Source organism: Geotrypetes seraphini, chromosome 14 (genome assembly GCF_902459505.1).
Source record: "Geotrypetes seraphini chromosome 14, aGeoSer1.1, whole genome shotgun sequence".
Lineage (NCBI taxonomy): Eukaryota > Metazoa > Chordata > Amphibia > Gymnophiona > Dermophiidae > Geotrypetes > Geotrypetes seraphini.
Genome location: NC_047097.1, coordinates 27682525 through 27704449, shown reverse-complemented (window position 1 = coordinate 27704449; position 21925 = coordinate 27682525). Strand labels below are relative to the sequence as shown.

Below are 21925 nucleotides of genomic sequence, written 5' to 3'. Positions count from 1 at the left end.
CTGGACCCCCCCCAGGCCCGCCCAGTTCCACCCTTCCCTGCCCTGTTATGCCCCAGTCTTGCCCCCGCTGCCTGCTCTCGTTGGAGGATATGTCCGGGAAATCCGGACATCTGATAACCCTAATTACTGGGTCAGACCAATGGTCTATTAAACCCTGTAGCATGTCCTCTCGGTGGCTAATCCAGGTCATCAATGCCTAGTGACCCAGATTGGCCTTCTGCAATAAGAGGGAGGGAGAGTAGCGAATAACAGTCTTGTTAACGGACAATACTGGTGCAAACTGGGAAGAGGAGGCCCTCTAAAGCCACCTGCTTGACACAAGGACGTATGATCCCTTGTGTTATGTTATCCCACTGAATCCTCATTAATTAGAGTTCTAGGTGGGTTACAAGTAGCGTATTGCCATATTGAATTCTATATAGAGTTAAACATATTGCAAAGAATTATAGATGCTACATAAAGTTCTCAAATTGTGCATACAGTCTGAGGAAATATATCAAACATAGCATTTGATCAGTAACATTGTCTTTGTTTCGGGTGACTTGTATTATTAACCTGCCCTAGATTACTGGTCATTACTAGATTACTGGTGAGCAAGCAAGCCGCAGAGTAAACGTGCACATTTCAGTGCACAGATCCTTCTTACTATAACATGCCACTGACTTTCTAATCGAGGAATGACTTCATCCGTGCAGGTCACAGAGTTATTTCTGGCACAGGAGGTTTTTAGAGAAGGTTCTTTGGAAACAGACAGATGACTCAGTCCTGGATTCCCATTTTAGTACGTTCTGGTAAATGTGATTCTGCCTTTCCTTTTAAGAGCAGCAAACGGAAGCATTGCTAAGGGATATTGTTTTTGCTGTGTCTGGTAAGCATCATTTAAAAAGTTAGGAGGAAGTGGTGAATAGAACTTGCCTGAAGAGAAAAGACCTGGTTTCTCTGCAGTTTGGCCATTATTTTCTCACATACGCCCAGTAGTGATAGTGATAAACTGTAAAGGTGGTATTTTGTGTCCTGCGTAACTGGAACTGTTTCTGCTTCTAAACATACAGCCGGCCTTCCAGACATTGTCTTATCTTCACTGGTACCAATTCAGATTCAGGGACTGACTCCAGAGGCCATCTCCCTTATCACAGCACCAAAATTTGCCGTGAGTAAGCACAAATATAGAGTTTCTCTTGAGAGGTGCTTTTGTAAAGGTGAAAGTTTATCTGTGTGTGACTACAGATATGCATATTAGTAGGGTTATCAGATTTTGCATTCGACCCTGTTCATGCGCAGGACCAGTAAGTGATGTCAGAAGGGAGCCAGGGTCAGCGTGAGCAGCAAATGGAAGATGCTGCTCGCGCTGGTGACCATTGAAAGAGGTACACGGGGGAGCAGAGAGGAGGAGAAGTGCCATGCCATTGCCCCTCACGAAGACGGCACCCACGACAGTCTGCCCCCCCCCTTATGCCACTGGCCATATGGTATATCGAGTTTTTTAAATAAACACATCATAAACACACCTATGATATGGCTGGCAAGGATCCCTAAAACTTTGCAGGTGAAAACTCCCGGCATATCTCCCTCTTGTGTACCGTACAAATATCAGTTCTTCACCAGCAGCAAGTAGCAACCGATACATACAGCTCATGCCATCCTCAACAACTTACTCTCTGACAGTTTCCTGTTTTGGCATAGGCAGGAGTATGTCAGAGGGAGGGCTGTAGGGCTAGCGTCAGCAGTGTGTGCTGGTCCCTGCTTGCTGTTGGTAAAGAACTGGTGTTTAAAAAGGGGAGGGGAATTGAGATAATGGATCACCTACAGGGTGAGCGGGGTTCATGTGCCCACCCACTTTGGGCCCAGGCCCACCCACAATTGCGTTTTTGGCTACACCAATGCTTTTTAGTCTAACAAAGACCTGGATATGTAGTGCTGGTGCTCTGACCTGGCCCAGCATTAAAATATCTGAGTCAAATTCATCCCACAACTATCACCATCTTTAAAACCCCTGAGTGCCACAGGTTGAATATCACCTGGTAAATTCCTGGGACAAGATAATGATCTAAGCTTAATCGCCAGCTGACTTCATGGGAATAATTCTGTAAGGCAGTGAATGCCCACTTTGGGGTTAAAAAAAAAATCATTTACACATGGTTGGGGCAACATATGTGCATAAGTGACCTTACATAATACCAACTAATTGAAAAACGCACACAATGATGTGTTGGTATACACAGTGGTAGAGTTGAGGCGAACATGAGCAGCTGCACAAATATGCATATAGATTATAAAATATTATAATTTATGTATGAACTTGACAAATATTGGTAAAGACATTTATCCCAGGACAAGCAGGCAGCCTATTCTCACATGTGGGTGATGTCATCCACGGAGCCTGGATGCGGACAGCCTCGCAAGCAGACTTACTTGAAGAAACTCAGAAATTTCGAATCTGCCGCACCGTGGATGCGTGGGTGCCTTCCCGCCCAGCACAGGGCGCATCTCCTCAGTTATCAGTTTTCCACAGAGCCGAGAAGTCAGTATTTGACGCTCTACGCTGAACTTAGTTCGCTTTGTGCCTTCTCTCACTGCGGCTTGTGTTTTATTTGTTTATTACCGTGTCACTGTGCTTTCCTTTCTGCTTCGTTTAAAAAAAAACCCAACATGAATTTTTTTTTCGTCGACTGTCTAGTGGGGCCTGTCGCACGCCCTCAGCCTGCGGGCTTCGACTTTGCGGTGGCTATCTCTCCTATGTTCCGGCTGGTCATGGGCTTCAAGAAGTGTAGCCAGTGCGATCTCCCTCACTGACCCACACTGCTGGTGCCTTTAGTGTCTGGGGTCGTTGGGAGTGGGATCTCTGGGAAGGTAAGCCTAGGTGGGTGGGTCTGTTAGGTAGGAAGACTTGATGGGCTGTGGCCCTTTTCTGATGTCATTTTTCTATATTTCTATGGGGCCTGACCATTGCCCGGAGTCGTGTGTTTGCTATGCTACCTTTCAACCTCAAGCCCTCAAACATCGAGTTCAGGTGGAGAAGATTTTTGGTATGGAAACCTCGACTACACCCTCGACCTCTGATTGGTCAGGCCTGCTGCGGGGTGTCCTCCTGCCTCCATGACTTCGACCTTGACTCTCTTCAGACCTTCCTCGTTTGGATCGTCCTTGACCTCGAGTAAATCTGCCAAGTCTTCTCCTGAGCTTCCCTCAGGTCGCATGCCTCTTCAGACAGTTCCAGCGGTGGTCCTCAAGCTACCCAAGCATCATTCCTCCAAGTCGAAGTATTCTTCTTCTTCCACCTCGGAGCCTTTAGACTCAGCAAGTGGTCCAGTTTCAGACTCGGATCCACAATTGCAGGCTACCATCCAGACCATTTTAGAGCGGGAATTTGTTCAGTTACTGACCAAATAAAGTCCTGCCTCGACTCTGCTTCCTGCAGTCCAGCCTGGGCACTCAGCAATCTCACAAGAGGTCGAGCCCTTGCCTGTGCCTTGAGCTGAATCTACACTCTCTATGCAAGGAGTCTAGTCTTTGCAAGTATCTGGTCTGGAATCTTCACACTATGCAAGGAGCTGAGTCTTTGGGAGTGCTTCGAGATACTTCGATCCAGACTACAGAGTCTATGGGGCTTCGATCTAAAGCTTCCAGCCCTACATCTTCACATAAGGCATTGCCCATTTCAAGGCATAGGGCAAAGTCTCCTCGACCTCGCACGAGACCTGCTTCTAGGCAGCACTCTCATTGCCGGTCGAGGCCCTCATCGAGGCGCAGATCCTCCTCCAGGGAGAAACTTTCCTCATCCAGGCCTTCCAGCTCTTCGAGGCCTCCAACTCCTCGATCGAGGACACCAATAGCAGAACCTGAGGGCTCCGCTGCTTCCAGTGCTTCACCCCAGTCTGTCTATTTGCTGGGATATCAATACTCCAGGGAGGCTTCGCCTTCATTTACCATTCGAGGCGTCTTGAGGTCATCGAGTCCCTCTCAAGGCCATGTTCTGTAGATCTCAAGGAGGCGTACACTCGCTCCCTATTCATCTGGCCTCCCGTCAGTACCTCAGATTCTGCATATTCAGTACAGAGTGCAACCCTTTGGCCTGGCATCATCTCCAAGAGTGTTCATCAAGTGCCTAGTGGTAGTGGCAGTGGCAGCAGTTCTGCAGAACCATGGTTTCCAGGTGTTCTCCTACCTGGATGACTGGCTCATCATAGAATCAACATCTCAAGGGGTTATTGTAGCAACCCAACAGACTACGTGGTTCCTACAAAGCTTGGGATTCGAAAACAACTTTCCCAAATCCCATTTTCAGCCCTCTCAGAACCTACAGTTCATCGGAGCTGTTCTGGCCACTATCCAACTCGGAGCATTCCTTCCTCAGTAGCATCTGGATGCTCTGCTTCAGCTTTGCTGCAAAGTGTCTTGCCTTCCTTCACTCTCAGCGAGATACTACTCGGTCACATAGCCTCAACCGTTCACGTGACTCCTCTTGCCAGACTTCACCTCAGAATTCCTCAGTGGACCCTGGCATCTCAGTGGGCACAGGCTTGCAATCCACTTTCTCGACATATTAGTCACTCCTTCGTTGAGACAGTACCTCCACTGGTGGATGCTATCTTCCAATCTCTCCAGAGGTTTACTGTTTCAGACACCCCACATCAGAAGGTCCTCACGACAGATTCCTCGACCTACGCTTGGGGGGCTCATCTCAATGGTTTCCGTACTTAAGGTCACTGGCCAGGACGGATCGTCAGTGTCATATCTTCAATGGTCTCAAAGCTTTCAGCATCTTCTTCAGACAGACAATCAAGTCGCCATGTAATACGTCAACAAGCAGGGAGGAGTAGGATTTCTCCCTCTTTGCCAGGAAGCTCTGAAGGTTTGGAATTGGACAATCCTTCACAACACCTTCCTGAAAGCAGTCTACATTCAAGGGGAGAAAACTGTCTGGCGGACAAGTTGAGTTGTCTTCTGCAATCTCACGAATGGACACCCAATTCGTCGCCTCTTCATCACATTTTTTCTCAGTGGGGAACTCCTCAGGTGGATCTTTTTGCGTCTCCCCACAACCACAAACTGCCTCAGTTCTGCTCCAGGATATACTCTCCTCATCGCCTCGAGGCAGATCCTTTCCTTCTGGAATGGACAAATCTCTTCCTGTATGTGTTCCCTCCATTCCCTCTCATTCTCAAGACTCTTGTCAAGCTCAAGAACGATCATGCCACCATGATTCTGATAGCTCCTCAGTGGCCCAGGCAACCTTGGTCCTCCCTTCTACTTCAACTCAGCAGCAGGGAGCTGTACCTTCTACCAGTTTTTCCATCTCTGCTTACACAGAGTAAAGGATCTCTTCTTCATCCCAACCTGCAGTCTCTACATCTTACAGCTTCGTACCTCTCAACATAACTCCTCTTCAGTTTTTGCAACATGTTAGGAACATTTTAGAGGCTTCTAGAAAGCCTTCCACTAGACAATGCTACCACCGGAAATGGACTAGATTTTCTACGTGGTGCATCTCTCATGACAAGAAGCCTCGAGATACCTCCTTGTCTTCTGTCTTGGATTATCTTCTGCACTTATCTACCTCTGGCCTCAAGTCTACATCCATTCGAGTCCATCTTAGTGCAATTGCTGCTTTCCATCAGCCTATCAAAGGGAAACCCCTTTCTGCTCATCCTATGGTTTCCAGATTTATGAAAGGACTTTTCAATGTCAAACCTCCTCTCAGACTGCCTCTAGTGGTTTGGGATCTCAATGTCATTCTTGCTCAGTTGATGAAGCCTCCTTTTGAACCAATGGATACGGCTCATTTTAAATATCTCACTTGGAAAGTGGTGTTTCCTCATTGCCCTCACATCTGCTCGAAGAGTCAGTGAGCTGCAAGCTTTAGTTGCTGATCTATCTTTCACAGTTTTCCATTATGACAAGGTGGTCCTCCGTACTCATCCTAAATTCTTACTAAAGTGGTTCCAGAATTTCATCTCAATCAATCCATTGTACTTCCAGTGTTTTTTCCAAGGCCTCATTCTCATCCTGGAGAATCAGCTCTTCATACTCTGTAAATGTGCTTTAGTCTTCTACTTGGAACGCACCAAACCACACAGAACTGCTCCTCAACTTTTTGTCTCCTTCGATCCAAACAAGTTGGAACATCTGATTTCTAAGCGCACCATCTCCAACTGGATGGCTGCTTGTATCTCTTTCTGCTATGCCCAAGCTGGACTGCATCTACAAAGTCAAGTCACAGCCCACAAAGTCAGAGCCATGGTGGCTTCAGTAGCTTTCCTCAGATCCACTCCTATTGAGGAAATTTGCAAAGCTGCCACCTGGTCCTCGGTTCATACTTTCACCTCTCATTATTGTCTGGATGTTTTCTACAGATGGGATGGCCATTTTGGCCAGGCAATGTTACAAAATTTATTCTCCTGAATTGCCAACACTCCCACCATCCCATTCTGGTTAGCTTGAAGGTCACCCACATGTGAGAATAGGCTGCCTGCTTGTCCTGGGATAAACCACAGTTACTTACCATAACAGGTGTTATCCAGGGACAGCAGGCAGCTATTCTCACAACCCACACACCTCCCCTGGTTGGCTTCTCTGCTAGCTATCTAAACTGAGGAGATGCGCCCTGTGCTGGGCGGGAAGGCACTCGTACATGCGCGGTGCGGCGGACTCGAAACTTCTAAGTTTTCTACAAGCAAGTCTGCTTGCGAGGCTGTCCACATCCGGGCTCTGTGGATGATGTCACCCACATGTGAGAATAGCTGTGTGCTGTCCCCGGATAACAACTGTTACAGTAAGTAATTGTGCTTTACATACACCTACCTAGTAGTTTCTAAAGATGATTTCATGCCTTTTTATTCTAGGTGCCTTGTGATAAAATTACCCTCTATGGCCCAGATTCTCAAAACAGCATCAGAATTGGCCGGCACCTGAAAAAATGGTGCCGGTCGCATGCCACTTGAACTACAGCGACATTTTGAGAATTGTGGTCTGCATCGAAGATAGCCGTTGGAAATGTAGGCCAGGTTTTACAGGCCTAAATTTCCTGTGCCTATCTTTGATGTAGAATTACGCTTGGTGGTGTTGAACGTCATCCCTGCCCATAACTACACCTCTTGGTGTTCAGCACTGTAAGCATTTGTGTAGACAAAATTCATTGGCCTTTTTTGTAGAAGCCTACTTCAATCTTCCAAATGACACTGTTATGAGATTTCGGGCCTGTATGTATAGTTTGACCAAGTTGCTTTCATAAGAACCAGCTCTGTGGGTGCTGTAGATGTTCGAACACCCCAAGTATTGAACAAACTCCTTGACTATGTCCAGAGAGAGGTCATTTTTATTGGGTTTAGCACCCCAATAATTCTGAAGAGCTGGCTCCTATGGTTGCTTAGAAGTCCCTACTATCTGTGCTCTTCTCTTCAACTGCAACTCCAGACTCCGTCCCTTCTGTCTTGTTTGGAACAAGCTGCCCGAATCCCTATGGCGGGCTCTGTCTCTGGCAGGGTTCAAGGCCCAGTTAAAAGCCCACCTCTACAAGAGTGCTTTCGACTCCTAACTCCTCTCACCTTGGATTCTGCATTCCCAACCCTATATATCATGTCTGTCTGTCCAAGTTAGATTGTAAGCTCTTCCAAGCAGGGACCGTCTGTAAATGTCAAAATGTACAGTGCTGTGTACGCCTTTCAGCACTAAATAAATTCTAAGTAGTAATGACTCAGTGACCAGTACCGTGAAAGTTCTTTTCATATCAACTAGAGGAAATCAAATCTAATGCTCTTTTTGTTTCCTTCCTATACTAGGTTGTGTTTACTCCTGCTCAGCTGGTCACCTTTACCACTGATCAGGCTGCTGCAGTGACCCCTGAGCAGTACGAGCAGCTCAGCCCCCAGCAACGGCAAGCAGTTTCTAGTGCTCTATACGAGGGGGAGTTTGGTCAGGATCTCCGAGGTGAACATGCCTTTGCTTTATTCTTTCTCCTCTCGCAGCAGGAACATGCATCAGTTAGAAAAAATATAAACACATTGATGAATGCCCAAAACAGGCATTTTTAGCAGCTCGTATGTATTGTGATTTGGTGGTGTATTCAGCGCCCTGCTCACACAACTCAGCACACTGAGTTTAGCACCTCCAAGCCATGAAAGCCACAACCAGTATAGACTCCCATGAAACCAAGCTGGCAGAAGGAGTAGACAAGATTGATGACCACCTAGGCAGCAATATATTTTATCAGGGGGCAGTGCATCAGTGCTTCCACAAATGCTAGTATTTGCATCAATTGAGGGTGACTACCTCTCCCACGCTCATGTGACCGGAACATCAGAAAGGAACTCATACCCCAAAACTGCCTGTAGCCTCAGTTGGCAAGGTGATAGGCCTGAACTGCCTTGGTTGAATCCCTTCATAAAGGCAGTTAATAAATCTCAATTTATATATATAAAATCAGGTGTGTGTGTGTATATATGTTCCAGCATAACTCTTGAAACGCATGGGAACATTTCAACCAAATTTGGTATACAGATGACTTACTATCTGGGGAAAAATACTGGGGTGGGAAGGGGGTCACATGGAAAAAACTCATCGCAAACCACAGATATTAATGTCTAATCTATAGTTTTCAAGCATAACTCTGAAACGCATGGAGAAGTTTCAACCAAACTTGGTATACATATCACTTACTATCTGGGAAAAAATACTGTGGGGGTGGGAAGGGGGTGGCATGTAAAAATAATTGAAAACGACAGATATTAGTGTCTAATCCAGGAGTGCCCACACTTTTTGGGCTTGTGAGCTACTTTTAAAATGACCAAGTCAAAACGATCTACCAACAATAAATGAAAAAAAACAAAACCACAAAGCTCACTGTACGCAAAGAAAATGTGAATTATTTATATTCCGGGTTTTTTTCAAAGAGATCAAGGAAGATGACTCTATGCAATGTCACCTCAGTAACAACTATACAAAAATAGACAAATATACCCCTCCCTTTTTACTAAACCGCAATAGTGTTTTTTAGCACAGGGAGCTGCGCTGAATGCCCTGCACTGCTTTCAATGCTCATAGGATCCCTGCGCTAAAACCCGCTATTGCAATTTAGTAAAAGGGGACCATAGTGCAAAATATAGACAGCAGATATAAATTCTCAAAATGGACACATTTTGATCACTAAATTGAAAATAAAATCACTTTTCCTACCTTTGTTGTCTAGTGATTTCATGAGTCTCTGGTTGCACTTTCTTCTTCTGATTGTACATCCAGTGTTTCTTCCCTTCTTTCAGCCTGCTGTATGCTTCCAGACCTCATTCCCTTCGCCAACTTTTTTTTCCTTTCTCCCTGCCCCCTTCTTTATGTCTTTCTGTCTCCCTACCCCCCTTTCTTTCTGTCTCCCTGCCCCCTTTCTTTATGTCTGTCTCCCTGCCCCCTTTCTTTATGTCTGTCTCCCTGCCCCCCTTTCTTTCTTTTTCCCTTCTTTCTTTGTCTCCCTGCCTGCCCCCTTTCTTTCTTTCTTTCTTCCTGCTCTCCCCCAAGCCACTGCCGCCGCCATCGGGAAACAGGCCTCCAAACCACCGCCGCCCCAAGCTCTCCCTGCTTCCCCACACAAAAGCGTAAGGCCGACCAACATTCCTCTCCCTGATGTCATTGCTGAAGTCGGAGAGGAAGTTACAGGCCAGCCAGACTCGGGCTCGGCGCTTCTGAGTCAGGGAGCAAATAGAATTGCGATCGACCTTTTGGGCACCCCTTGTCTAATCCATACTTTTCGGGGGGTGGGGTGGGGGAGGTGACATGTAAAAATAATCGAAAAAGACAGATTATTAGTCTCTAATCCACTTTACACATCCACTCAACTACAGCTCCTGAGGTGTAGTTATTTTTTTCTGTGTTAGTAAGCTGTCTTAAGCCTCATAGGTATTAGTGCTGAATCCATTGTTAATTCCTGAAGTGCTAATGTATGTATTTCTGTAAAAAAACAAAACTGGGTTATTTGCTTGCATGATAGCATTTCCTGTGAGGGAATTAATGGTAATGATCACATACATGCTATTATTGATAATGCTAGTATCCATTCGTTTAATAACTGCCAAATGCAATGAGCTATTCTAGTGATTAAGGTTGATTTTGTCTCCAGTAACCCAGTGTGCTCTTCTGTGCTGCAGGTGAAAATAATGCAGGAACGCAGGTTCTCCCGACTCCCTTTGCCTATCATTTGATGCTGCTTCTGGGACTGGTTCACTGCATGGTCTGACCTGCCTTTACAGTTCTTCACTTGCTGAACGGTTCATCAGAGTTTTGAAAGGTTTTGTAAACCACTGACTTGGGCTTCTAATGTGTATTTATAATGAAAACTCTATAGTATTAGCAGATTCTGTGCCTTTTCTCAGTTATCTCAGTCAAATAGGGGTGGGGACAGTCATTCATGTGATTATGACACGCTATTATAGATTTTTATTCCTCATCAAATATTATGATAGTGTACAGTAATATACAGTACATTAGGTTCAATGCTATGTAGGACTTGATTTCTAAAGGGCAGTTAAGAAGAGTTTCAGCTTGAATATGTAGGGCCTAATTTATCAAGATTTATTCCCATAAACACATATTCGGCCTGCAGTTATAAATAGCTTATAAGCTGCTCAGCTAGTAAGTCCCTTCTCTTTAACTGCCAACTCCAGACTCCATCCCTTCTGCCTTGCTGTGACGTATGCTTGGAACAAGCTTCCCTATGGCAGGCTCCGTCTCTGACAGTGTTCAAGGCCCAGTTAAAAGCCCACCTCTTCATGAGTGTTTTCGACTCCTAACTCCTCTCACCTTGGGTTCTGCATCCCCAGCCCTCTAAGTCATGTTCAAGTTAGATTCTGCTTCATCACAAATAGATGGCAGTCATAACTATCTTCTGAGCAGGGACCGTCTATAAATGTCAAAATGTACAGCACTATGTACGCCTTTTAGTCTAAATCTTAGGTTTTATATTTACGCGGATGATAAGAGACGTTTAAATATATCATGGGCCGTATCGAGGTGGAAGATGATATCTTTTTTTCTTAAAGGGTCCTCGGCCACAAGAGGGCATCCGCTGAAAATCAAGGGTGGGAAATTTCATGGCGACACCAGAAAGTATTTCTTCACCGAAAGGGTGGTTGATCATTGGAATGAACTTCCACTTCAGGTGATTGAGGCCAGCAGTATGCCGGATTTTAAAAGGAAATGGGATACACACGTGGGTTCTCTAAGGAGGTAAAATCAAGGTGGGTAGGTCAATAGAGTGGGCAGACTTGTTGGGCAATGGCTCTTTTCTGCCGTCATCTTCTATGTTTCTATGACATTACTATAGTTATCCCGTTAACTTGCTTGTCAGTCGAGCTCAAAAAATTTTTGGCGACCATTCTGAGCCAGATTGAATTCTGGATGATTGCCTTTAAATTGAAATTAAATTCAGAAAAAACTAAACTTTTTCTTGCAACTCCTTAACGATAAGATCAAAGAAACAATGTTAAATTATAATGGACTTGACTATACTATAGAACAGTCTATAAAAATATTGGGAGTGACTATAGATAGATACCTTACTTTGGAACAGCATACTGATTTATTACTTAAGAAATGTTTCTCGGTGCTTTGGAAACTTCGCACCTTTAAGAAATATTTTGATGAAGCTTCATTTCGTTTGTTAATGCAGTCTTTTGCAATATCATCTATCTGGGCACCTACAAGAAAATCCTTTAAAAATTGAGAGTGGTTGAAAACACTTCAGCCCTACTGATTTTTGGCCTAAAAAAAATGGGAACACATTACTCCCTATTATCAGAAACTTCAGTGGTTGCCGATTGAGGCCAGAGTTTGGTTTAAATTTACATGCATTTGTTATAAATCAATCTTCGGCATGTCACCAGGCTATCTTTTCTTTGAACCATTCTAATAAGCCTACACGTAGAGTTCATTTGTTTACATACCCTTCTATTAAATTATGTCATTATAACAGGTTTCTTGAGAGAACCCTCTCTTTTCAGGCTGCTAAATTGAATGTTTGGTTTGGAAAAATTATGCTAGGAGCTTGTTATTTCTATTTTAGAAAATTATTAAAGACACAACTATTTGATAAGTTTGTATCCTAATGCATTCTTTGCTTTTAAAAATAATTATGTATTGCTTATTTTACAATTTGATGTATTTTTATTATGAATTGTATTTTTCGCTGCATGTTCAGCTCTATTTCTTGTGAACTGTCTAGAACCTTTTCTGGTCTGGCGGTAAATAAGAATAAAGTTATTATTATTATATAAATAAGTAGTAGCAGTAGTATTAGCGGAGGGATGACCTAACTCTGGATATTCAATGCCAGGGCATGCGTGGCTCCTGAAAATGAATATCTAGGTATGTCGCTGACCTGGAAGTTAACTTGTCATCAGCTGAGACTGGTGCCTGATTAATTCAGCACATACAAATAGGACAGTGATTCTTCTGTCCTAACTTTATCCGGATTGGTATAAGGTTAATAGTATGACTATATGGATAATTTTGGAGGTGGTCGATGATGATTTTCAGCAGCTCGCTCTGGATGGTGCCACTGACAATGAAAGGCTATCCCCAACAGGTAATACTATCCAAAAGGTTCATCTGAATATGAATTTAGGTGCTTTCTGAAGGCAACTGTTTTGGTAAAAATGCCTGGGTGTAAGACTAGGAAATGCAGGTTTCTAATGTATTAAAGCCTTTCTCGCCCATCTTCTAACCTTTTTGATCTTCTGCCTCCCCTTTCAACTACTTACTGATGTCAGTCATGTTTATAATTGCTTGCTTCCCTCTTTGCTTTTATTTTATATTTTTTTTCAAACCTTCTACAGTTGTGAGTTAGGATGCCTGTACGTGATGGTATTCTGTCCCAAAGAGTAGCAAGATTCTATGCTAGCAATCCCAGGGACAGCAGTGGCTTCCCCCGTCTAGCACAGGCGACTAAAATCGCACCAGTCTATAGCTGATATATAAGACCCAATATCCTCCCTGCATTATATCCTTTATCTATCTAGTCAACAGACAGACCTTTCTTTTTCTATTAAAATCTAACTTCCACCTCTGCAATCATTCAGAATCCATTTTTCCAGTCTGTCATCCAATTATTCAGCATCCATAAGAACATAAGAATAGTTGTACTGGGTCAGACCAATTTTATTTATTTATTTAAAATGATTTATAACCCACCCTATCCACAAATCTAGGTGAGGAACAAAAATACATACACAATAAAAACAAGTTCAAATCAGCATTACAAACAAAATATAAAAATAAAAACTCAAACATTCTTTAGCACTCTCCAGACCAGTAGAGGTTAATCTGGTCTGGAGAAGCTAAAAGAAAGTAAATTAGCAGGTAAGAACCTAATTTCTCCTTCTCAATACTTGCACCAAAAAAAAAACCGCTCATACAGCAAAGTCTTTACCCCTTTTCTAAAATGTAGAAGCGCATTAGTTTGGCGCAAAAATAATGGAAGAGCCTTCCAAAGTGCCATCTAGCCCCAAGCACCAATAATCCATCTAGTCCAGTCTCCTGTTTCCACAGGGGCCAATTCAGGTCACAAGTTCCTGATAAACCCAAATAGTAGCAGCATCTGGAATTTATCCTGTCTAGGCAGAATTCTTCTTTTTTTAGTTATCTGTAGGCAGTAAGTTATCTGTTTTACTTATTTGCAATTAGTTTGCTGCCATCGACTCATGCTCGAGTCCTAGTAATTTAATGAATTACAGATCTAAAAAGAAATTGGTTTTGTGCTAGTCCGGAAAGATTCCTCCAGCGTCATCTCCATGGTTGTTTTCAATGTGTCCAGCCATCTGATTGCAGATCACCCTCTTTGTTTAGTTCCTTCAGTCTTCCCAAACATGATGTTCTTCTCCAGTGATCTTTCTCTTCTGATGGTGTGACCAAAATAAGACAATTGTAACTTCATCATTTGGATTTCAAGTGACATAGCCGATTTGATCTCTTTCAGAATTGATTTGTTAGTCCTTCTGGTGGTCCACTACACGCATAAAGTCCTCCAGCACCAAAGCTCAAATGAGTCAATCTTCTTTCTGTCTTGTTTCCATAGTGTCCAGCTTTCACATCCATAATTGACAGGTCCGATCTTCATTTGGAATGTTATTTCTTTTCCTTTGAAATACTTTGTCAAGAGCCTTCATTGAAAAGCGACTAGTTCTATTCTGCAGAGTATTTCTTCTTTGTTTACAAAAGAGCCCAGGAAATTGAAATCCTTTATAGATTCTATTTTATTGCCTTCAAGCTCATAATCTTCAACATTTTCCATGATCATGATCTTCGTCTTGCAATAAGTAGTTGAAATTAAGATAGCAAGTCTTCCTTTGGATGTTGACTTGGTTTAGCTGGATGTTTAAATACACTTACACATGGGTCATATAAAAGAACAAAACTTATCACTTCATATACTCTTAAACTCATAAGTCATGGTGTAATTACTTAAGAAGCCTTATACATGTGTAAAATGGGTTTTCCATGTGAAAAATCTTTTCTGCTTTGGTTGTAACAATAGAAAGGCAGTATATCGAACCTCATTCTCCTTCTCCCCCTTTCTAGATTTATCCCCTAAGGATGACTTGTCTTCTCACCTTTTTTTGCGGAGGAATCAGTGCAGTGTTTCCCTCAAGGTCAGGTCATAGAGCTGAACATTTTGTTCTTCATGGCCTTCCCTCCTCCAACAGATAAAAGTACTTGACAACCTAGGAGTCAGCTTTTGTGAGTGCTGAATAATCCCAATATTGAATAAGCACATTCATTGGATCTAGGAAGGGGTACATTCTATTGTTTGGTACCTAAATCATTTTGAAATATTGGTTATGGTTGGTAAAATCTGTTTGGGTTAAAATTCTACCAAACTTGGGTTTTTGTATAACCTAAGAAATTTACTATAGTCAGGAAGGGATCAATAAGTCATAGGTAGTAAAATGATGGAGCTAAATTTAATATACAGTTAGTAGATCAGATAGGTTTGGTAGAGCTCACTTAATCCTTAGTGAGAAACTTAAGATGAATCCATAGAATAGCCCTACATATGTGAGGTAGGAAAAGTAATCTCCGTATCTTCAGGATGTGTGCTCAGGACTTGCTTCAAGCAGCGCAAAGCTTGAGCCACGTTTTTCAAAGCAGGCACTTGAGCTCAGGAAAGTTACTGCTATGACAGAAATGAAAACAGGCAGAACACGATGGGATAACAGCAGCACAGAGTTTATTGAAGTTGTTGCAGTGCATTTTCAGTTTAGCAGAGGCCACCAACACATGCTAGCTTGACCGCATGAAGAGTTCACATACTGTAGGCTACGAGAGGGACAGTCATGATGGCCTTTTGGACAGGCCTCCAGTTTTTCAGTGTCTGAACTGTTGGACCGGTGAAGGGATACGGATATCCTGTCCTCTCTCCAGCCGCCGTTCACAATCAATGAGATAGTTCACTCCATCGATAACACACTGCACCAGCTCCACCTGAAATATTATTGGGGAATGATGAGTGTTTTTCAGGTTCAATTTGTTTTAATCAAAGACAAATACAGGTTGAGGAAAGCGTTCTAGGGACGGAATACCAAGTTTTGCCTTGAAAATGGACCTGCACAAAAAGCAGGTACAGATATGTGTGGATGCTTTAACACGGAGTAATTTGAAGGAGAAAGTATGTGCATAGCTTATCTTCGATTTCTGGTGCAAACCCTGCAGGTAAAAAGTACTGAGGGGTTTTCACTAATATGAGGCATTTAATAAATGCCTTATATGTGTCTGGATAAAAAGCATAGTGAATTAGTACTTTAGAGATGATACGCCTGCTTTGCAAGGGCCAAACTACCCAAAAAGGGATTAACGACAATATGCATTTTAAACAATACAGTCTAATAATGTTTCTGGTACTCTTGTCACAAAGATAACAGTGAGACGATGAAGCCCTTTACTTCATGCCCTCATAAATTGATCATACTGATTTTCAAAGTACATCACCAGCTCATATTGCACCAAAGAACGCAGAATATTTGCCCTAAACAGTGGCATGGAGAGTACCTCTGATTTTCCAAGGCGGTCCAGATTTGAGATGTCAAAGATGCTTCCAACAGCAGCAGTGTCTACCCCTCCAGTTCCTCTCTTCTGCAGTCGAAGATTCTCTAGGATTTTGGGGAAACGTGCATCCTGTAAAGAACAGTAAGCCTGGTGATGAATGTAGGCCAAGTGATGTTGGGTCACTGACTTCAAATCTTTTGGGTTTGGCAGCCTGCTCAGGTTAGAAGGCAGTGCCAGTGGGTTCATAGTTGCGCGCTGACAATCGAACGCTGACAATTCAGTGTAAGAAAGAACGTGCCGTGGGAAAACTTCATTTTAAAGAGCTCTGAAGCGGGGTGTGAGTGTGGAAACCCCCCCCCTTTACTGTATAGTGTTCACGCAGCTGTTGGGGGGGGGGTTGGGGGGATTGGAACCCTCCATTATAGAGAAAACTGAACTTTTTCTGAATTTTTTTGGGAAAGTTCAGTTTTCTCTATAATGTGGGGGGTTACCTCCCCAACAGCAGCGCAAACACTATGCAGTAAAGTGGAGGGGTTCCCCCCACACCCTCGTCAGACCTCTTTAAAACTAAGTTTTCCCGCGGCGAATTTCTTGTGCCGAATTGTCGGCACGCTGGTGTCTGGTGCGCGATTATCCCGTCACCATGCCAGTGATCCATGGGATCTGGTTGCTACAAGAAGACATTTGTATTTATTTCGATTTAATTTCATATATTAACGGACAAAATCAACTAAAAAAAAAAGAGTAATAAAACCTTTTGAACCACTTCTTTCTATAATTGAGTACATAGAATAACACACCAAGGTCTCTATTTTAAACGCATGTCCACATGTAACTAGTTTCTCAAAGAAATTCAAAGTAAAATGTACAAATTTTCAGGTAGAAACATTAACTGTTATTATAATAATATTTGTTTAAATGAGGGTATCCTCAGTGTGACAATATAGCTGAAAAGAGCAATACTCACAAACCAGTGTAATTCCATGTGACTACTTGTAACTCCAAGTGGGATATATATGTAATTATTTGCCCATGTGATTTATTATATGTAGGTTGTACCACCAGGAAGATCAAAATCAGATTATTGGAACATAGGAGTAAATTATATACATTGTGTACAATTCTGGAGGCCGCACCTTCAAAAAGATATTCGGTCCAGAGGAAGGCTACTAAAATGGTGCATGGTCTTCATCATAAGACGTATTGGGACAGACTTTAAGGTCTCAATCTGTATACTTTGGAGGAAATATGGGAGAGGGGAGATATGATAGAGATGTTTAAATACCTACGTAATGTGCATGCGCATGAGTCGAGTCTTTTTCATTTGAAAGGAAACTGCAATGAGAGGGCATAGGATGAAGTTAAGAGGTGATAGGCTCTGGAGTAATCTAAGGAAATATTTTTTACGGAAAGGGTGGTAGATGCATTGAACAGTCTTCCAGAGAAGGTGGTGGAGTCAAGGACTGTGTCTGAATTCAATAGGGCCTGGAATAGGTACGTGGGATCTCTCAGAGATAGATGGGCCATTTGGCCTTTATCTGCCATCAAGTTTCTTATGTTTTTATGACTATTTCTGCCCCTATGAATTCCCACTGTTTGGAATAGTCATCTATTTGAGGAATTGCACTCGTTTGTGATGGAACAGATTCCTGATTGTTTTATTGGAGACAAAATGGCTCGGATACAGTTACGTGAACAGTTCTGGATTTTTGAATTAAACACTGTCAAACCTGATAAATTCAATGATTTCATTGAGTGTAATACAATAATTTAAATGACTTGCCTTATTCCTTCTGTTATGTTTTAGCTCTTATTGACTGTTCTCTCTCCCTGACGTCATGTATTTTGTGGCGTGTGTGCCGCTTAGCTTTTTCCTTTATTAGCCAGAAGTACTCAGAAAGGTATACTGTTTGGCGTTTACTCTGGCAGCGTTCTTAATTACTTGGGTAATTCCTGTACAAGAGGTTTTGTTCCTCAAAACGGAGCTCTGTAGAGTGAGCAATGGTACAGACTAAAATTATTGTATTAGTGCACAAATAATATATATTTAAACTACACAGCACATGAGGGATATCCGATGATGGTGTGCGACCTACAATGGGTAACAAGTTTTCTGCTGTTTTAACTGTGGCCAAAATCTAAGCGGTAGAGCTTTCGCTCCTCTAGAGTATTGTTCTTTTCAGCTATATTGTCGCCGACAAACTGAACACATTTTTTGCGTCTGTATTTACCGAAGAAGATTTACATAGCATATCGGAACCCATCAGGCTATATGCTGGAAACAAAGACGGAAAGCTGACAGGAATGACTGTCAGTCTAGAGGAGGTGTGTAGGCAGATTGATAGGCTTAAGAGTGATAAATCCCCGGGACCGGATGGAATCCATCCAAGGGTCATCAAAGAACCTAAAGGGACCATAGCTGAACTGCTTCAACTAATAGCCAATCTGTCAATCAAATCGGAAAAGATTCCGGAAGACTGGAAGGTGGCGAATGTTACGCCGATCTTCAAGAAAGGTTCAAGGGGAGATCCAGGAAACTCCAGACCGGTGAGTCTGACCTCGGTACCAGGAATGATGTCGCTGATAAAGGACCGCATCATTGATCACCTTGGCGGACACGGGCTAATGAGGACCAGTCAGCACGGTTTTAGCAAAGGCAGATCGTGTTTGACGAACTTGCTGACTTCTTTGAAGGAGTAAACAGACAGATAGACAAGGGAGACTCCGTCGACATTGTATATCTGGATTTTCAGAAGGCATATGACAAGGTTCCACATGAACGACTACTTCATAGAAACATAGAAAGATGACGGCAGATAAGGGCTACAGCCCATCAAGTCTGCCCATACCATTGACCCCCTTTTAAGTCTACTGGCCCCCTTAACTCTACTGACCTGCTCTATTAAGTCTATATCCTAGCGACCCTATTCATTGGTATGACTCTCGCAGTGATCCCACATAGGTATCCCATTTATTCTTGAAGTCTGGGATACTGCGGGCCTCGATCACCAGTACTGGAAGCTTGTTCCAATGCTCTATCACTCGTTCCGTGAAGAAGTACTTCTTGACGTCTCCACGAAATTTCCCTCCCCTGAGTTTGAGTGGATGTCCTCTTGTGTTCGAGGGTCCTTTGAGAAGAAAGATATCATCTTCTACCTCGACCCGACTTCGGAAAATTGCAAGCCATGGAATCAAGGGTGAAATACTTGGGTGGATTAAAAACAGGCTGGAGCATAGGAAACAGAGAGTGGGGATAAATGGACAATACTCGGACTGGAAGAGTGTCACCAGTGGGGTGCCGTAGGGCTCGGTGCTTGGACCCGTGCTCTTCAACTTCTTTATAAACGATCTGGACATTGGTACGATGAGTGAAGTGACTAAATTTGCGGACGATACAAAGTTATTCAGAGTAGTGAAGACACAGGGGGATTGCGAAAATCTGCAACGTGACAAACGGGCTCGAGGAATGGGCATCGTCATAGCAGATGAGGTTCAACGTGGATAAGTGTAAAGTAATGCATGTAGGTAACAAAAATCTCATGCACGAATACAGGATGTCCGGGGCGGTACTTGGAGACACCTCCCAGGAAAGAGACTTGGGAGTTATGATCGACAAGTTGATGAAGCTGTCCACACAATGTGCAGCGGCGGTGAAAAGGGTGAACAGAATGCTAGGAATGATAAAGAAGGGGATCACAAACAGAGAAGGTTATCATGCCGCTGTACCAGGCCATGATGCACCCTCACCTGGAGTACTGCATCCAGCACTGGTCGCCGTACATGAAGGACACAGTACTACTCGAAAGGGTCTGGAGAAGAGCGACTAAGATGTTTAAGGAGCTGGAGGAGTTGCCGTACACTGAAAGATTAGAGAAACTGGGCCTCTTCTCTCTCGAACAGAGGAGATTGAGAGGGGACTTGATTGAAACATTCAAGGTACTGAAGGGAATAGACTTAGTAGATAAGGACAGGTTCATTCTCTCCAAGGTAGGGAGAATGAGAGGGGATAGATTCCGTACGAACGTAAGGAAGTTCTTCTTCACCCAGAGAGTGGTAGAAAACTGGAACGCTCTTCCGGAGTCTGTCATAGGGGAAAACACCCTCCAGGAATTCAAGACAAAGTTTATACAAGTCCCTGCTGAACCAGAACATACGCAGGTAGGGCTAGTCTGTTAGGGCACTGGTCTTTGACCAGAGGGCCACCGCGTGAGCGGACTGCTGGGCATGATGGACCACTGGTCTGACCCAGCAGGGGCAATTCTTATGTTAGGATACAAATGCAGGGTGTCCCAAAAGTCACTAGGGGGTCACCATGGGGGCGACTCTTGCCCCATCGGTGGCCACCCTGTAAATAGCTAGATTGGAAGATACTTTAATTTATACAACTCCGAAGTTTAATGCTGTGTTCACATGAAAATGCTTTCTGGATGATTGTTTTTTTTCGTTTGGAATGACCCAGATAAATCATTAAAACAATTTATCTAGGACCTGAATTTATTTTGTCATATGATAAACAGATAATAGACATTTTGGACCTCACAATCATCCGAGAACATGGGCATTTAAAAATCACTCTTTACCGTAAACCTGTGGAATGAAACACACTGCTCCAATATCACAGTCATCACCCATACAGATTAAAATTTAATTTACCTGTGGGACAGTTTTTAAGAATATGGAGAATTTGCACAGATGAAGATTTTTTGATTCAGTCAAAAATCATTGAATCACGTATAGCACAAAGAGGATATCCAAAACTATCCGCAAAGCATTTCTCCGAGCAAAATATGCCAATCGATCTTTACTGTTGAACCAACAACAGATAGATGATCAGATAGTTCAGCCAAGCCATCAGACAGACAAGAGGCTGGTACGTGTTATACCTTTTTATAATGGTTCTATCATAGTTAACAGTATGAAAAAACATTGTCATATTTTACAGATAATACCTAATTTATTTGAAGAGTTCCCTACTATAGCCTATAACGGGGGAAGAATTTTGTCGTGCCTTAACTTATCTTTTTAGGGAATCTGTCAGAAGTTAGAAATTGGATCCTTATTTACTTGTATTACTAATTTTTGTGAACCGCATAGAGCTCCATGGTATTTGCTGTATACAAGTGAGTTTTATGTTATATGTATGTTATGTTTAGGAGAGCGGCTGTCAAAATACAGGTATATGGAGGATGAAATCATGAACAAAGGTGAAATCGGACATGCAAGATGTGGCAGTTGTCAGTGGTGTATAAAAACCATTGAAAGGGAGGAATGGGAACCACCAGGTAGAGAGATTATTGTTAGATCCAGAACATCCACTACATGCACATCCCACAATGTAGTTTGCCATTGTATGTCCCTGTAATTTGATTTATGTTGGATGAACATTAGATTAAATGAACATAAATCTAGGATTACCAACGCAATAATGCAGACTCCACTTACTCAACATTGGTAGGACCAGGCTCATACTGTGGATGAAATTAGGTGGAGAGTGATTGACCATATAAAAGAGGGGTGGGAGGGAGGCCATTATGAACAAAGATTGAATTATAGTGAACAGAGATGGATTTTTATTTTAAATACGGTGACACCATTCGGTTTAAATCAGGAAATAGAATGGATGTCTGATCTGAGCCCTGATTTGCTGCAGTCACGTCATCACGTTATGACGCTTGAATGAGGGAAGTTTAAATTAACATTAAAAATAAGCCGCAGCCATCTTGATTAAGAGAAGCCAACATATCGGGATGGTTTGGAAAGCATTTCAAGGGATAATTATTGTCCAGAATGTTTGTTATGGATGATTCTTAGACCTTTTAATATGATAGACAAAATAATTTTATTGAGCAGCATATAATATGTTTTTAATTATGTTGTAGGGGACTTTTTCTTGAAACAGCCTCAG

The 21925-nt window shown here is 42.8% G+C and overlaps 2 protein-coding genes across 5 annotated transcripts in view; one reads left to right on the top strand and one right to left on the bottom strand.

The window, feature by feature from the left end:
* The window catches only part of STRC (stereocilin), a 109968-nt gene extending 97914 nt beyond the window's left edge, over positions 1–12054 (top strand). The window contains exons 25-27 of the mRNA XM_033920781.1: positions 1053–1150; positions 7779–7926; positions 10131–12054. Of these exons, the coding sequence (XP_033776672.1) occupies positions 1053–1150; positions 7779–7926; positions 10131–10219 (335 nt within the window). The 3' untranslated portion in view covers positions 10220–12054. The remainder of the gene's footprint in view (positions 1–1052; positions 1151–7778; positions 7927–10130) is intronic.
* A 3134-nt stretch (positions 12055–15188) lies between these two features.
* CKMT1A (creatine kinase, mitochondrial 1A) overlaps positions 15189–21925 on the bottom strand; it is a 105916-nt gene continuing 99179 nt past the window's right edge. For all 4 annotated transcript variants that reach the window (XM_033919871.1, XM_033919872.1, XM_033919874.1 and 1 more), the window contains 2 exons: positions 16024–16149; positions 15189–15459 (listed from right to left, as the gene is read on the bottom strand). In XM_033919871.1, coding sequence (XP_033775762.1) covers positions 15343–15459; positions 16024–16149 — 243 coding nt within the window. In that variant the 3' untranslated portion in view covers positions 15189–15342. The remainder of the gene's footprint in view (positions 15460–16023; positions 16150–21925) is intronic.